The sequence below is a fragment of the Rosa rugosa genome, chromosome 3, assembly GCF_958449725.1.
Source record: "Rosa rugosa chromosome 3, drRosRugo1.1, whole genome shotgun sequence".
Classification (NCBI taxonomy): domain Eukaryota; kingdom Viridiplantae; phylum Streptophyta; class Magnoliopsida; order Rosales; family Rosaceae; genus Rosa; species Rosa rugosa.
In genome coordinates, this window is record NC_084822.1 from 45,237,873 (window position 1) to 45,254,749 (window position 16,877).

General features: G+C 38.4%; 3 protein-coding genes across 3 annotated transcripts; all 3 read right to left on the reverse strand.

The window, feature by feature from the left end:
* Nucleotides 1-1,382: 1,382 nt before the first annotated feature.
* LOC133736254 (E3 ubiquitin-protein ligase RING1-like) lies at nt 1,383-2,946 on the reverse strand. The gene has a single exon (XM_062163692.1). The coding sequence runs from the start codon at nt 2,784-2,786 to the stop codon at nt 1,722-1,724; it is 1,065 nt and encodes a 354-aa protein (XP_062019676.1). The 5' UTR covers nt 2,787-2,946; the 3' UTR covers nt 1,383-1,721.
* A 1,162-nt stretch (nt 2,947-4,108) lies between these two features.
* LOC133736255 (probable glutathione peroxidase 5) lies at nt 4,109-9,133 on the reverse strand. Its single transcript, XM_062163693.1, has 6 exons — nt 8,919-9,133; nt 8,764-8,840; nt 8,604-8,665; nt 5,861-5,979; nt 4,490-4,657; nt 4,109-4,354 (listed from the first exon to the last, which is right to left on the reverse strand). Exons 1-6 carry the CDS (start codon nt 8,976-8,978, stop codon nt 4,322-4,324), a joined length of 519 nt encoding a protein of 172 aa, XP_062019677.1. The 5' UTR covers nt 8,979-9,133; the 3' UTR covers nt 4,109-4,321.
* A 2,049-nt stretch (nt 9,134-11,182) lies between these two features.
* Nucleotides 11,183-15,279, reverse strand: LOC133737799 (uncharacterized). The gene is made up of 6 exons (XM_062165292.1): nt 14,938-15,279; nt 14,694-14,843; nt 14,363-14,610; nt 12,127-14,072; nt 11,972-12,023; nt 11,183-11,840 (listed from the first exon to the last, which is right to left on the reverse strand). The coding sequence occupies exons 1-6, from the start codon at nt 15,277-15,279 to the stop codon at nt 11,183-11,185; spliced, it is 3,396 nt and encodes a 1,131-aa protein (XP_062021276.1).
* Between the last annotated feature and the right edge of the window lie 1,598 nt (nt 15,280-16,877).

A 16,877-nucleotide genomic window follows, 5' to 3' on the forward strand; every position in this document is an offset into this window, starting at 1 on the left:
ATGAGTACGTAGTTACCTTTTGGTGGTTTGATCTTTCATTGATGGTATTCTGGTATTTTACAAGAGCTGTCCAGTTCTTCCTAGCAATAATTTTTAGTATCTTCTGTAACTGGAGATATATGGATTCGTTAGAAATAGGCACAAGTGCACAACTAGACTTATTTTAATTTGGGATCTGGCAGCTCTAAGTTGCAACTTCAAAAACCTTTATGATAATTTGATGTGGTTGATGTTGCTCAGTTCTTTTGCTAGCCTAGTGTAGATGTATTCATGGCCTCAGGAGAGAATTGCTTCATCTTTAATTGTATCATATATTGATTGATCATGTCGTTTTTCCTGTAGATACTTTCGTATGGTTGCCGATTCAGATTTGAATACTCGTTGCTAGTGGCCATGCCAGAGGTGTATCAACTAATGTTGCAAGTTCAGTTCATAAAGCTTTTTGTACATGCCAAACTACTAGGTAACATATATAGAACTATAGAAGTTTTCTCATAGCATATAACATCTTGATAAAGGTCGGAACTACCTGTACTTCGAATATATCGTCATAATGAATAAAGCCATCTTGATCACCATTATCATCCTCTTACTACCCCTCCTCCTCATCAGCATCATCAATATAATTATTAAAATCATGGTAGCTGTGTAATTTTTCATTAGTAAGGATCATGACTGCTGGACAATATGGATTTTCAAGGACACAGCCACTCCATACTTGGAAGAACTGTAGTTTAGAGGCTCGAAATGTGCAGCATAACCTCTTGTTAATTTAAATATAATATCTGAAAGTCCAATAAGCTTAATTCGAGTTTTGGGTTTGGAAGTTTGGATATAATGTCTTAGGTACCTGCTCATCTAACAATGTACGAGTTAGATGATGATCATCTGCTTCTTTGACCTCAGTCACCCAACAGCCTCTTGAACGACTAATAGAGGAGGAGCTAGTGCTAGCAGGTTCGAAATGATACACAATGCTATAAATTTACTATCAATCTACCTTGGATGTCACCCCTTCATAGCTACTACTGTTGTTAAAATTACATGTCCAAGATCATATTAATACTCGATCTGACTATAACCCTAAGCAATTCTTTGGCTAATATGGTACTTAAGAGTGGGATATGATGTTACAAATGGAATCAGAGCCCAGATTATGATTCTGTAGACTTTATAAGGACATGATCCGATTCAGTTCTGTGGCATGAGAGAAGTTGGATTGTTGGGGTTTTAGATGCTAGTAGCTGTACTAGAAGATTCCAAGTTTGTGATCCTGTTGATTCCTGGTTGAGAGAATCTCATGCTAGATCCTATCTAAGTATAATTCTATCTAGTCATGAATTGAGCTTCTAGTTTTATTGTGGGATTGAGACAACTAACAATGATGGAATGGTATGAAGCAAACTAGTGTTATCAGATACATATTAGTACTAGAGAAAAAGGGAAAAAGCAGTAGGATCATTCTGCTTTACTCCAATACAGATTTGTGTAAATGAATCACAAAGTATCATCATTTATGAGTGAGCTCAATCCCATTTTGGGCCAACCTCAATTTCCTACTTGGATAGAAATTAAACAAGACTTGAAATGAAGTATGTAGTTTCACTACAAAGTATAAAAACTCTCAGTATGTTGCTGAGAGCTTGGAGACAATCTCATCAAGTTCTTAGATGGATGTCTCACCACAGATCGAGAAGGACCAAAAGACAAGTAAAAGAAACTCAAAAGCTTCGCAGTGGAACAACGGAGTCACAGTTGTTGATGTCCCTGCATAATGAGAACTTGCCATTCCAGGAAGACGACTTCTGAATTGTTTGTTTTCCATTTTGTAAAGATGCCCCTCTTGAAGAACTACCTTTCTGCCTTGACAATTTCTGATCTCCCCCAACTCTCTTGGCAACAATTTCAATCCCCCGGTTTGATTTATCCACCTCAACAACATTAGAAACCGCAAGACTAATCTTCAAAGCTGATGCAGAATCCATGGAAACCGATCTTCTTCTTGGCTCCTCCACATCATCATCCACCTCCTCCTCATTAATACAGATCTGTTTGTTAATGATATCATCTTCCCCTGCTTCAGTAGTCCTACTAATCCCATCACAAATTTCATCTTCAACTCCTCCAGTACTAGTACTGGACTCACCTGTATTTTCTAGAACCTCGACCGGGGTTTCTTCCTCTGCTGGCTCACTTGAATCAGCTGCAACAAATGGCTCGGGTGGTGCCACATCTGTTGCGCCGGTTTTGATAATGGGGGCACGGCACAAGGGGCAATTTGTATGAGATGTGAGCCAAGTATCAATACAGGGAATATGAAAAGCATGATCACACTTTGGCAGAAGTCTCAAAGTCTCATCTTCTTGGAACTCACTCAAGCACACAGCGCACTCTGTCCCTTCGATAAGGCCATCACCTTTCTTGTACTGGCACACGCTGATGGAGCTGATAAGCGATTGTTGCAGACCGACGGTGCGGATGTACCATATGGGGTGGTCAACCACAGGTCCATGCTCTTCATCAATAAACAACTCAGCATGATGATCCTGATGATGAAGAGTCTCCTCCTCCTGATGAGGTAGATGTTGTTGTGGTTGTGGTTGTGATGGTGATCTTCTTCTGTTTTTGTAGTACTTTACATAGAGAAAATAGCCGCAAATAACAAGCAAAGCGATTGCAGCCAACGACGATGCGACGACTATGAAGATACCGTTATTATGGGGGATTTTACATTTTAATGAACAGGGTGGGCTAATCAGCTTTCTGTGCTTAAATTCCAATTCCATAGCTCTGTAACTAGGGATAAAGATGGAGCTAGGTTGTTGAGCTGCAGCAGAGAACAAACAAGAGAGAGAGAGAGAGGTAGAGAGGTTCCTGGTTGGTGAAGAGGAAGAGACGTGCGTGGAACAAGAGGTTAAGGTTGAATTCAAACTGGTTGCTTTGTCAAAAGTTGATCTTTGAATATCAAGAATGGACAATATGGAACACGTTAAAGCTAGCTCCTTTTTAATTATAAGTAGCTGATATTTCAAACTCAATTTCTTTTTCTTTTTTACAAAAGTAGTATTTGCTCTTATTTTGCCCTTTATGAGAATAAAGTGAATACTTCTCAAGTGGGGTTTGAACTTTGAAGCTTTTGGACTTGGTAAAATGGCGCTGGCCGGTAATGGTATTAATTTTATATTGTTTTAAAAAATAAAGAATTATGTGATATTAACTCTTCCATGACAGTCAATTTGAAGCGTCAAGATCTCATCTACGATCACAAAGGAAATGGGGTCATCACATATGGGAACCTACAGCCCATATCTCTACTTGACATCTTAATTGTTTGCTTTTCATAGAATTGATTATTCGAGATGAAAGAAGAAAATTCGTACGTTGTTTCTGTTTAACTTCCTCAAGTTGTTTTATTAGTAGATAATGCGCAGTTTAATTTGACTTAGTAAATTAAGCAGCCGCTAAACTTGCCACTGCAATGCTTAAAGATTTCCTGCTTGAAGAATTACGTACTGTCCAGATATAAGCTTCCCTAGAAAAGTAGAGGAGAGCTTGACTTGGAAGGGAGCTGTGCAGCAATTGTGAAACTAATAGGCAAACCTAACTCGGACTCCGAGAATGCTTATAAGTTCATGTTGGGGGGTTAAAACGCAGATGGAACCTAAAGAAACCCTGGCAATTGATTGGTAGTTTCATATACCTAATGGTTTCTATATTTTATATAGATTTTGATCCTAGACATTTGCTTGTGAAGTTCCTTGTGTAAGAGACTTTGTTTAGCTACCATCTTGGTTAGTATAGTATCACTCAGCCTAAAACTGATTCACCCCCTCCTCTCTTCCAAAATGAAAGTAATGCATGCCATTGAAATTGATGGAATAAGTTTCACGATGAAGGATAAATAATTCAACCTAATTGATTGGGAAGATAATATTTTCGAGAATTTTAACTAAGCATTATTAGCAAACTAAATAAATCTGGTAATTGATGCCTAACAAGGAAATCCACCTCACTCGTAAATTGATACTTAAAGAAACCTCTAACATATAACTCGGAAGTCGGAATTGTACTAGTGCAACCGACAAACTGGCCGCTTCATTACCAGCCATGACAACCAAACAACTTACATTTCATTTGCAAAGTAGTAATTTCATTTGTTACATGAATGTCAATTACAGGGAAGACAAAGCACAAACAAATAATAAATAAGATGTAATAGCAAACTAAAGTTATATGGACAGGAGAAGAGGGAGAAAAAACACAGGCATGGGAGAAAGATGATGAACAGAGAAACAGATAACTCATCTAAACTGCTTCATTCTTATACTTCTCCTAGTGCTTTTTTGATGTCAGCCTGTGTGAAGGGGAACCAATGACTACTTTTAGTGACAACAAGAGCAATCTTTATATCTGTGCGCGCGTGAGAGAGAAGAAACCTTTGTGTGTGTGTGTGTGTGTGTGTGAGAGAGAGAGAGAGAGAGAGACCCACCTCAATGTTTAAGGGAGAGGTTGTTGGGCTGTAACGTCCAATGACATTGCCATCCTTGTTCACTAAGAACTTAGTGAAGTTCCACTTTATCCTACTCCCCATAAATCCAGGTTTACTTGCTTTAAGGAATTTAAAGACAGGTTCTGCGTTTGGCCCATTCACACGTATCTAGATACAAAAATTATATAAACTGCATGTTAACTAGTGAAAATACAACTGCAGATTGCAAAAATCTTAATCTAAATGCTTCAATGGGAACACTGGGAATGCAATCAACAGGATTAACAGTCATACATAAACAGTCTAAAGCAAAGCGCACTCTTGAAAGGTAAAACATACTAATCAACAGTCAACTCACACTACTTTCTACAGGAAGTAAGGAAACAGACTTCACCCTGCTGCAGTTTCTTTTACTTGCTTTGTTTAACATTGGTTTTGTATCCTGGGTGTTCTAATAATATAAACTTTCATCTATCTACCTCACAGAAATATATTTGGTGACCATAAGGATTTTGAAACCTTGTAAACCATTTCCCATAAAGAAATCACTACAGCGATGAAAATGTTATAGCTGGTAAGAATACAGTAATAATCTAATATTCTTCCCCTATTATAGTTCATTACAACTGAACATCCCCAATAGCACTCCACTTCAAGCACATACAGGAAAAGTTTCCAAGGTCTACAGAAATAATAAAGAAAACGAATTGTGCCAGAATCTGAAATACATTGGTATTATGTTCAAGTGGATAAGCAATCCATGTTCTCATTAGCATTGCATGTATACTACATTTTAGACTACAGTATTGAGGGAATTAAGCTAGCTCAAGTGAAACCCGGGCCATTACTTATGCCAAAATGCCAAAGCTACAACAGAATTTCTTCTCTCAAGCGGAAACAAAAAAAAGGAATGGCATCCGACATGAGCAAGAGAATTCAAAGCATATTACATCTATTTCAAATTACTAAATGCCTTATCCAGAAAGCTCTGTGAGAACATATGCCTCTTTTGAAATGGTAAGTGCCAGGAAACCAACTCTCTGGGAGGATATCTAGCCTATATAGTATTCAAATACTGTAACTACCAGACCTAGTCTCTGCATTCCAACTGGTAGTAAGCAATAGATAGAGCTGAGCAAGTGAGGAAAGTAGTAAGCTCTTCACTCTATCTTATGATTCTTATCTAATTCCAAGAAGCAATTTTTGAGGTTCAAAGAAAACTATTTTCAGAATGCATAAACCAAAAGTGATATTACATGAATACTTAATTTCTTAAAAGCAAATGGCATCACAAGCATGAAGCACCGATTGAAATAGAATAATCTCATTGACTAGCTGATAAATATGATATGGTAAAAGATATTCAACTACCTTCTTGAAGATTGGATATTCAGCCTTGTACCTTGTACATGCAAATTCAATCGCATCCAGGCTTGTTCCAGGCTCCTGCTTCAGAAACTGGTTGCATGGAAATGCCAAGATCTCAAAACCTGAAGACAATCATTTAAGCCAAATCAAAGAGGAAACAAGGGAAACATTTAATTGCAGTTAATGAGCAGATTACATCACCTAAGTCATAGTACAAGACACTATGGTGAGGGAATTCCAACAGTATTACGACCTTGGCAAATAGCAATGCGAGCAAAATATAACAAGTAGTTAATATAATATAAAAGAAATTAAAAAAAAAAAAAAACTAATATTGGACAGAGATTCTGTGATGGATGTTGTTACTTATTATGATAGAGAGTTGTTCTCTGCCGTCCCTAGAATAGTTCAGGTAATCAACTTGGCAACTACTTTCCAAGTGCACATGGATGGTATGTAGACTCTACCAGCAGCAGTTGGAAAATAGTGAAGATGGTAACTGTGCAATAGTTAATGACTGCTTTCTCACTGCTTGTTTGCCTAAAGGATCAAATGACACTTTGATTACAGTTGAGATCCTATAGCAATTTCTCAATTAAGAGATATTTATCTTTGAAACAGTCCATATCTAAGTTTCTTTTCTGGAGATTTAGAGGCATTATGCCACAGCTTGTAAGCTCTAGTCGATCAGCTTTCTTTCTGGTAGGTCCCCTTTTATAGTCTCTTTCTTCAAGTCGAGCTACTTCGCCCTTTAGTATCATAGATTAAAGAAAGGTGTACAATTACTGATAATGTTGTTACTGCACAACAGCTATATTTGGTGAAAAATGGTTTCATTGCTTGGAAAATATACCACGCTGAGGCTTATGATATATTGCAATGAAGTTTGTCAGATAAGTCTTATGGGGAATCAGTATAAGGGCTAGATCACTTGATCTACTATGCAGTGTATTACCTCAGTTAAGTATACAGTTATACTCAATGGTGGGTTGACTGATGTCTTTACTCCTGGTATATTACAATGAGATCCTTTGTCTCCTTACATTTCTGTCTCGGGTATGGAGTTCTTGTCCCACATCATATTTAAATCCAGTAATTTCTAAGTTGTGGAAAGCTCTTCTTGTCTATAAGAATGGCCCTGCAGTCTCACATCTCTTCTTCAATGATAATTTAATACTGTTTAGTGAACCTACCAAGAAACAGGCCATTACCACAAGGCAAGATATATATTTGACTGTAATGTATCTTGGCAGCAACTCAGCCTTGAGAAGATTAGAGTTTATTGCTCTTTTAATCAGCATAATATAGTGCTACCAACCTTGCTGATATCTGTTATTCTCCTATAACAAAATACTATGGGGAAATCACTCTGGTACATTCTAGAGCGACCAAATACAACCACTACAACTTGGTTGAAAAAGTTCATAAGAGGCTGGCTTTATGGAAAAGCCATAACCTCTCAAAGGCTGGTAGGGCTGCTCTCATTGAAGGTGTTTCAAACATATTACTATCTACATTCTACACAATACAGACTATTGAACCTCCTATAACTCTATGGATAAGATCTACAATACTTCTCTGAAGGGGACCAGTACTGAGAAGGCTAAATGTCGTCTTGTCAGTTTGGCAACGTTTGTTAGCCTAAATAATTTGGTAGGCTTCTACTATTAACAGAACTTTAATAGAAAAAACTGGTTGGAGGAAGGTTTAGAAAAGAGGGAGGGTTGAAGACTAATGTTATTTCTGCAAAATACCTGAAAGGGAAGAATTTTCTGCAAGTGAAAGACTATCCTAACAACTGTTGCCTTTCTACTCGGAAAAGGATATCATATGGAGCTTATCTTTTGCCAAATGGTACTTAAATGGAGGGTGGGAGCAGATGATTCTCTTCAGTTTTGGTTGGATATCTAGTTGGGAGATAGAACCTTACCAAGACTAGGACCAACAGAACCATTGCTTTTATTGATTATGGTTTAGACTTTGACAGATTATGTATACTCTTTTTCTGCTGAGATTTCAAAAAAAAAAAAATGCTTTCACAGATGTTGGTTTTCCTAATAGTGGCGCTGGCACGTGGATCTGGAATTTGAGTTATAATGGAAAGTTCTCTGTCTTGTTTACTCGTCTCTTTTCTTTCAGAAGCATGACACTTGGAAGTGGGGGTTCATTTGGAAGGTTCACCTGCCTCCAAATTCAAACCTTTTCTTGCGCTGTTTGACATGGGAAAAGTTCTTACCTATGTCAACAGACGTAGAAGAAAATTGCCAATTCATCCTCTACATCCTAGGTATAACGTGCACTCACTGCACCTAAACTGGACCATCCATTTAGGAGATGGGAGACTTTCGCAGAAGATTCAGGCTAATCTAGGATATGACTTCAATTAGACTTGATTTTGAAGATTGGCTCTAGAAAAACCTCAAACTTAAATCCAATTTCCAAACTTCTACTCCTTGGTTTTTTTTAATTTCACTGTTAGTCTGTGGTTTTTTTTAATTTCACTGTTAGTCTTTGGTGTTTTCGGGGTTCTGGATATAATCTACCTAGCATTCAACAACTGGTGTTGTCTGCTAATTCTATTTCTACTGCCGAACCCTCTCAATAGTTCAATTAATAGTTTTAAGTGCTTAATTACTAGTAATCAGCTCAGGAAACACAATTCTGAACAGATAATAGTTGTCATACCTATAAAACACCACTGGAAAAAAAAAAAAAAAAAAAAGTTTCAGAGGGAGAAGAAGGAAACCTTTGTCCTTGTATTTGCTGTAAAGCTCAGTCAACTGTGTGTAATTGGTATCGGTAAAGCCACTGTTTGCATATCCAGAAACAAAGAACGCAATGATTAGTAATCCAATCCCTCAAAATTGGAGTAGGAAGAAGAGGAAGAAGGAAGAGCAAAGCCTAACCATTTGGAAGCGACGTTAACCACGAGGAGGACCTTCCCTTTGTAAACGCTGAGGTCGACGTCCTTGCCTTTGCTATCCTGCCACCACCAAAACCTTTCGAATCAAATTACAAAAGAGAAGAGGAGGCATTTAGAATTGGGGGATGGATGGATTACCTTGACTGTGAATTCGTGGATGGATTTTTCGGAGAGGCACGACGAGTGTGTAGCACCCATTTGAATATAGTTTGAAAAGTGTGTGAGTTTTGGGTGATGAACAAGTTTCTCAATTTTCGTGCGCGCCGCGGGGGAGCTGGCTGCTGGCGTGGGGTGGGACCCCAATTTGGGGAAGACGATACGTTTCGCCTGCAAATTCTATCCCTCTCTCATCTATCTATTTTATACTATTATTATTAAGACAAGGCTCAAAACTGATTTATATATATATATATATATATATATATTTTTTGTTACAGATGGGACCGAAACGGCCCAAAACGAAAGGGAAATTCGTCCAAACAGTGTCTGAACTTTTCCAGACTATTAATTTTCATACCTATACTTTGAAAAATGTCATAATAGTGTTAAACAGCGACAAGCGTGGCCAGTGGCCCACCATTGTACCGATACTGTCCCAACTTAACCACCCTTTAGGTGTTGGGTTTTAATCACAAAAGGCCTCGGTACAATTGGGTAAGAGCCACCCACTTATAAGTTATATTTTATTTGTCACTTTTCCAATGTGGGATCTTTCCTCTCCAACACGCCCCCTCACGTGCAACCTAGCTCTAGGTCTGCACGTGAAATTCATTCATCCAATTCCCATATTGGAAATTGGGACACAAGTCTCATATTGGAGACTTGGTCAATACAATCCAAGGCCCACATTGGACACTTGGTAATTTCATTTCAATGGCAATACAAGGAACCCCAATTTGGGCTCATGATACGTGCCTACGTGGAGACGCAATTGGAGAGGGACCCGCTCTGATACCATGTTAAACAGCGACAAGCGTGGCCAGTGGCCAACCATTGTACCGATACTGTCCCAACTTAACCACCCGTTAGGTGTTGGGTTTTAATCACAAAAGGCCTCGGTACAATTGGGTAAGAGCCACCCACTTATAAGTTATATTTTATTTGTCACTTTTCCAATGTGGGATCTTTCCTCTCCAACAAATAGTACCTGAAGTTTTGGCCCCGACCCAATTTCCATACCTGGCAACAGTAAAAACGTTAACTCTGTTAACTTTTAAAGGGTTTTTTCGTCATTTTACTATTCATCCTCCTATCTTATCTGAAACCATCCTCATCTCCATCCTCTTCTTCTCCTCCTCCACCGAAACCATCTCCATCTTCTTCTTTCTTTTCTCCCTTCTCCTTCCTTCTGGTCTGCAGCGATGGATGGTTTGCAGGGAGGCGAGGTCGGGCGAGAGTGGATGCTGTCAGGCGGGGAGGCATGCGCGGGGCCGCGGAGGCCTGGGGTGCAGCGTTGGACAAGGCTGAGGCTCGTGTGGGCTGGCGGGGATTGGGGATGAGTGGGCTGCTACGTCGTCGCCGATCTGGGTGCTGCGACGGTGGGGAGCTGACAAATCCGATCTGGGTGCTGCGACGGTGGAGAGCGCCGGCGAGCAGTGGCCTTCTCGGGTCGTGCGAGGCTACGCGAGGTGGGCAGCCGGCCGTGCGCGGCTAAGCGAGAGTTGGGCCATGCGTACAGGTGCAGCAGCGCCGTTGCAGGTGAGGAGGCGGGGTGTGCAAGGCGCGGGCTGTCGGACGCGAGTCTACTACAGGCAGGGAGGGTGGCAGGCCAGTCTGGGGAAGCCGAGGTGACGGTAGGCTACCTGGACTTGTGTAGTTGCTCAATTTTGCATTTGTTTGGTAGAAATTGAAGAATTTATGGTGTTTTAGGTGGATTTGGCTTGGTGGGTGTGTTGGGATAGCTGAAAGTTGTTTGATTTTGTGTAATTTTGCAAAAAGTTTGAAGCTTTATGATGCATAATGTATGTTTGGGAGGAATGTATATGAATGAGCTAATCGGTCTGAGTTGAAAGTAAGAGAAATTGGCTTTAGTGCATTGTTAATTTGTTATGGTGAGCTAATCAGTATATGGGAAATGTAAGGGAATGCTGAAAACTTTTTTGGATTTTGTGTGCAAAGACTGAAGCTTTGAGATGGTTTCGGTGGAGGAGAAGAAGAGGATGGAGATGAGGATGGTTTCAGATAAGATAGGAGGATGAATAGTAAAATGACGAAAAAACCTTTTAAAAGTTAACAGAGTTAACGTTTTTATTGTTGCCAGGTATGGAAATTGGGTCGGGGCCAAAACTTCAGGTACTATTATGACATTTTTCAAAGTATAGTATGAAAATTAATAGTCTGGAAAAGTTCAGATACTGTTTGGACGAATTTCCCCAAAACGAAAAGAACAAAACTAAAACAACTTAGCTAGCAAGCATCACACTAGTTATGCGCATTCTTACAGTATTATCAAGGTCTTCAAAGTAAGCCTGAGAAACATGAATTGGAGGACATTCAAATTCCACAACTCCATGGGCATGAGTAATGCTATTTTTAGCAAGGCAGTCAGCAACCATGTTGCACTCCCTATAAATGTGTCTTAGAGAAAAAGATTGAAACTTATCAATAAGATTTCTGCAGCAACTGATGAGAGAGCCAAGAGGATGGAGAGAAACATCAGTGTTCTTAATGAGCCTCACCAGAATTGCAGAGTCAGATTCAACTTCAATTTGATTGATATGGCACCCAAAAGCTTGCTTAAGACCATGTAGAAGACCCCAAGCTTCTGCATCAAGAATCTCACCAATTCCCAAGTTTACCTGAAACCCCTTGATCCAATTGCCATTAGAGCATCTAATGACACCACCAGCACCAATTTTTCCTGATGGACCATGTCTAGTTCCATCCACATTCAATTTAAAAATCCCAGCAGGAGGCTTCAACCAACTCAGCAAATTCAAGCAATAATTTCTATCCACATTAACTTTAGCTTGAGCAGTGATCCATTCAGTAATAGCAGAGATAACAAGCATACCAGGATTTCTAGGCCTTTGAAAAGAAACATCAAAAACACATTTGTTTCTTCATTTCCAAATGAACCAGCAGATGAAAACAAAGAAAGAACAGCATTGAATATCAACGCTAGTTTCAACAGTACAATGTAGGTGAGCCATTAGCCAAGCATTCCAATCCAAGTTAGAGGTATGAATAACAGCGTTAGGTAAAGTGAAAGAATTCCAAATATTTTGAACACAAGGGCAATCTCTAAAGAGATGAACAAGAGATTCACTAGCAGAATGACAAAGAGGACAAGAGTCATCAGAAGAAAAGTGCCTTCTGACCCTTTGAACATTAGTAAGTAACTTACCATGGCAAAGCACCCAAGTAAAGGTTTTAAGTTTGGGAGGTATGTGCATTTTCCATATGAATTTCCAAGGAGAATGAAGCTGATCATAAGTATCAAAGAAAATGTGGTACGCAGATTTGACAGAAAAGTCGCCATTAGAGGTGTAGTTCCATATCTGGATATCTTCTCCACATCCATCAAAGCCAGGAGGAGTATGCAGAATTCGACTAACAATATCATCAGGGAAATAAGAATATAACAAGTTGATGTTCCTGCCATTCTCATTCCAAAATGAGCAAATTGTAGCATTTATATCAATTTCAACATCATGATGAATATAATTAATAAGAGCAAGAGGAGGCAGCCAAATATCAATCCAAAATTTAATTCTCTTACCATCTCCAACTCTCCAAGTAAGCCCTTGTTTTAAAAGACTCGCACCATGAACAACACTTCGCCAAGTACTAGAACAGTCTTTAGGAATTTGATAATTAGCATCAAAAAGATTGTCATGAGACAAGTACTTATCCTTATAAACAGTAGCCCACAATCCAGAATTATTTTGGAAAAGCCTCCATCCAGCTTTGGCTAACATAGCCTGATTCATCTCAGAAGATTTCTTAATACCCAGACCTCCAAGGGATTTGGGCAAACACACAGTGTCCCAATTTATCAAATGAACTCGCCTTTTATCCTCAATATCTCCCCAAAGAAAATTTCTATTTAACTTGTCCAAGCTATCACATATAGACGTAGGCAGTTTAGCTGTTTGCATGGCATAACTTGGAATAGTAGCAGTCACAGAATGGATTAAAGTTAGTCTTCCAGCCATGCTTAGGACCTTACTCTTCCATCCTGAAAGTCTACTTTGAACCTTGTCCAAAATACTAATATAAGTGTACTTATTTACCCTGGAGTGGATGAGGGGCATGCCTAAGTACTTTCCCAAATCAGTGGTAAGAGGGGAGCCACATATATTGCTAATATCACCAGCCAATTCACCATTAGTATTCGGAGAACAAAAAATTAAAGATTTTTCATAGTTGACAGCTTGACCAGATAAGGAGCAGAAGATATCGAGGCATTGTTTTAAGATACGAGCTTGATCATGAGTAGCTTCTGCAAAAAGCATAAGATCATCTCCAAAGAAGAGATGAGAAACTTTAGGGCCAGATTGAGAAGTTCTCACAGCTTTCCAGGCCCCGATATCCACAGCAGATTGGATTAGGTGAGCCAATTTTTCCATACAGAGGACAAAAATGTAAGGAGAGAGGGGGTCACCTTGACGAATACCTCTATGAGCTTGAAAAGAATCAGTAAGTTCTCCATTGAAGCATATCTGAAAACTAGTGGAGGATATACAACTCATGATTAGTTTGACAAGAGAAGGAGGAAAGCAAGCTTCATGCAAAACTGACTCAATAAAACTCCAGCTGAGCCTATCGTAGGCCTTGGATAGGTCAACTTTCCAAGCAAAGAATCCCTTATAACCAGACGATTTTTTGAATTTGAAAAGCAATTCTTGAGCGATCATAATATTATCAGATATTTGTCTTCCAGGAACGTAGCTCACTTGATTAGGACTGATTAAATTCTGCATGAGAGGTCTAATCCTGGCAACTATGATCTTTGAAATAACCTTATAAATGGTAGAGCACAGACTAATGGGTCTAAATTGCACCATACTTTGAGGACCAGGCACTTTCGGGATTAAGGAGATAATTGTGTGATTTAAACCAGCTGGGATTTCACAAGAAGAAAAGGCAACTTGAACAATAGAGAAAATCTCAGCATTATATAAACTCCAAAATTTTTGATAGAATAAGGCGGGAAACCCATCAAACCCAGGTGCCTTTAAGCCACCAATAGAGAACATAGCCTTCTTAACTTCACACATATCAACAAGAATGCATAAAGCATGTAAAGTATTAGCATCAAGAGTTGGAAAAAGCCAGGGGATAATAAACCTTGAATCATTTGAAGGATGCCAAACAACTTCATGAAAAAAGAAACTGCAATATGCTTCATGGTGGTAATATCAGTCTGCCATTGACCATTCTCATCAAATAGGCCTTCTATTTTATTTTTTCTTCTTCTCACCAAAGTGGTAAGATGAAAAAATTTAGTGTTCCTATCTCCTCCCTGCAACCATTTGTCCCTTGATTTTTGTTTCCAAAATAAATTTTCCTGATCCCTTAATGTTTCATATTCAGTAGTAAGCTCACGTTCAAGGTTAATCATAAAAGGATTATCATACCTGTCAGTTGCTTTCTGGATGCCACCAATTCGAGCCAAGAGATGTTTCTTTCTTCTAAAAATATTGCCAAAAGTATTTTTGTTCCAATGCAGCAAAGCTTGAGAGAGATCAGCAGTTTTCTTCACAAAATTGCCATGAGTAGAATTCCAGGTATCAGTAACAAAAGCAGGGAATTCATTGTGAGTTAGCCACATGGCTTGGAACCTGAAGGGAGTAGCTCTTCTATCAACGGAGTTATTAGAATACAACTGAAGGAGGATAGGACAATGATCTAATTTCATCTTAGCCAGGTGTCTGATGAAAGCCTCAGGGAAACATGATCTCCACTCACAAGTACAGAAAGCTCAATCCAATCTCTCTTTGATTCTGTTATTAGACCAAGTAAAGCAAGAACCAAGAAATCCCAAGTCAATGAGAGAGTTAGAATCAACCCAATCTCTGAGGCCTCCAAATCTCCCATGACCAAAGTTTCTATCAACAGCTGAGTAAAGCACATTAAAATCACCAATGAATAAAGAAGGTAGTTGATGAATATGGATAAGATTTGCTAAATAATTCCAAAGCATGCTTCTAACAGAATTGGTAGGACTAGCATAAAGAGAAGTGAGTAACCAAGAAGGACCATTGGGAATAGTGATCTTAGTGGTGATGGATTGACTAGTGGAATCAATAAAATCAACATTGATTTTAGAAGAGTCCCAGAATAACCAGATACCACCAGAAAAGCCATTAGCCTCAACAATTTTGTAATCAGTAAACCGAAGGGATAAAAGAGTGTCACTAGCTTTCCGAAATTGAATTCGAGGTTCACAAATAACCAAAATATCAATGGAATGTAAATTAACAAGATCCACAATATCAGATCTAAACTTCTCACTTCCTGCACCTCTAGAATTCCAAAAAATAAGCTTAATCATTAAAGCAGAGCAGGGAAAGAGGGGTGGAAGCCCAAAATCAGTGATCAATCATATCCTCCACAGTGGAGGATATGGGAATGGTGACAGTAGTGTCATCCACCATAGCAGCATTCTGCATATTATCAACAGTAAGATCAGAACAATCCTGATCAATACTAGGCTCAGTATCAGCTGTTTTCATGAGAGATGAGTTTTGTAATGGACCTGCAATAATGTTAGGGGGACTATGACCAAAAACAGCACCAACATTACTAACAGAATTAGGAGTAGAACCTTCATGGATTACCTCATTAATGTTAGGGAAACTAGGCACCAAATCAATACTAGGTAGATTAGGTACTACATCAGCACCTAAAGTAACAGTCCCTTTGTTCTTCTTCAATTGATAAGTGAGAATAGACTTGCCTTTGCCTCCTTTAATGCTCTTGGTTGGAATTGAGGACTTACCTGAACCAAGTGAGGAAGAAACTGCATTGGGAATATCCTGAAGGTGTTTTTTATTTGACATGCTAGGTGTCATAGAACCAGATGAGTCAGAGAGATTAAAGTCATTGCTAGATTTAGCAGATCCAAGTTTCTTAGCAGTCTTAGCCTCAACCTGCTTCCAGAAAGCAACTATTTTGGTGTCATTTGCAAGAGTTTTTATATTTTAGCAGCTGCACTAGACTCTTAAGTGGCTCTCCATTTTAACTTTTAGATATCTCGCTTCTAAATATAGAGAGCGAGATGAGACTCTCTATAATTTAAAACATTCATTTTGGGTTTAAGCATTTTATGTAATTTATAAATACATTTAAACTAGTTAATCTTCATTTAAAAAATAATATAAACTCAAAATTAGTTAAAATAGAGAGCACTGATACAGACGTATTTCTAAAGTGGCTAGCCAAAATGACTTTTTAGCTATTTTGGCTAAAATTTGACTCAAAAATGGCTAGCATTGCTAAAGATGCTCTAAGCATAACTACTCACTACTCCCACACCCATTTTCTAGTATATTATTATAAATACACGCACTTTCTATTTTAGTAAACGTTTTCATTTATGTTCATTTATCTAGTTACCTTTGAAGAAAAGGGATAGACCAAAAAAGAAAGTTACCTCTGAAGAAGGATTGTTTTTGACAAAAAAAAAAAAAAAAAAAAAAAAAAAAAAAAAAAAACAAGAAGAAGAAGAAGCCTATTTAGGAAATGTTTCCAGTTATGATATTTGTAATTAGTATTTTCAGGAGAAATCGTCATTAGTTAAATGAATATACAATTTCTAATTTGAACACATAAATGAGATTTAGAAAATAACTAAGAAAACAATACGATTATGATTAGCTTAGCAAAATGTAGACTGTATACTTACAAATTGTTTCAATAGTGTATACTTACAGATTGTTTCAAAGTGTTTCAGAATAAAGTATGTTTTTTTTTTTTAAGAGTTTTAAAAGGTGATTGAGAATCCTAATTACACAAGAAACAACAGCTCATGAAAGATGACGAGAAATCAAGGATATTGTCACAATTTGGGGAATTTCGTAGCGACGTAGTTGGTGATTGAGAATCAATTGATGATGCCACATGATTATTGGGGTGGTTCAATTTGTCGCA

Bases quoted from the DNA above. Each gene is read 5' to 3' on its own strand.
- LOC133736254 (XM_062163692.1), bottom strand. From the start codon at position 2,786: ATGGAATTGGAATTTAAGCACAGAAAGCTGATTAGCCCACCCTGTTCA.
- LOC133736255 (XM_062163693.1), bottom strand. From the start codon at position 8,978: ATGGGTGCTACACACTCGTCGTGCCTCTCCGAAAAATCCATCCACGAA. The intron at 8,841-8,918 runs GTAATCCATCCA...TGGTGGTGGCAG, and splicing joins TCCACGAATTCACAGTCAAG to GATAGCAAAGGCAAGGACGT. The intron at 4,355-4,489 runs GTGGGTCTCTCT...CCCTTCACACAG, and splicing joins CCTCTCCCTTAAACATTGAG to GCTGACATCAAAAAAGCACT.
- LOC133737799 (XM_062165292.1), bottom strand. From the start codon at position 15,279: ATGATTAAGCTTATTTTTTGGAATTCTAGAGGTGCAGGAAGTGAGAAG. The intron at 14,611-14,693 runs GTGAGTGGAGAT...ATCCTCCTTCAG, and splicing joins GGATTGAGCTTTCTGTACTT to TTGTATTCTAATAACTCCGT. The intron at 12,024-12,126 runs GTAAGTTACTTA...TCATCTCTTTAG, and splicing joins TACTTGGGTGCTTTGCCATG to AGATTGCCCTTGTGTTCAAA.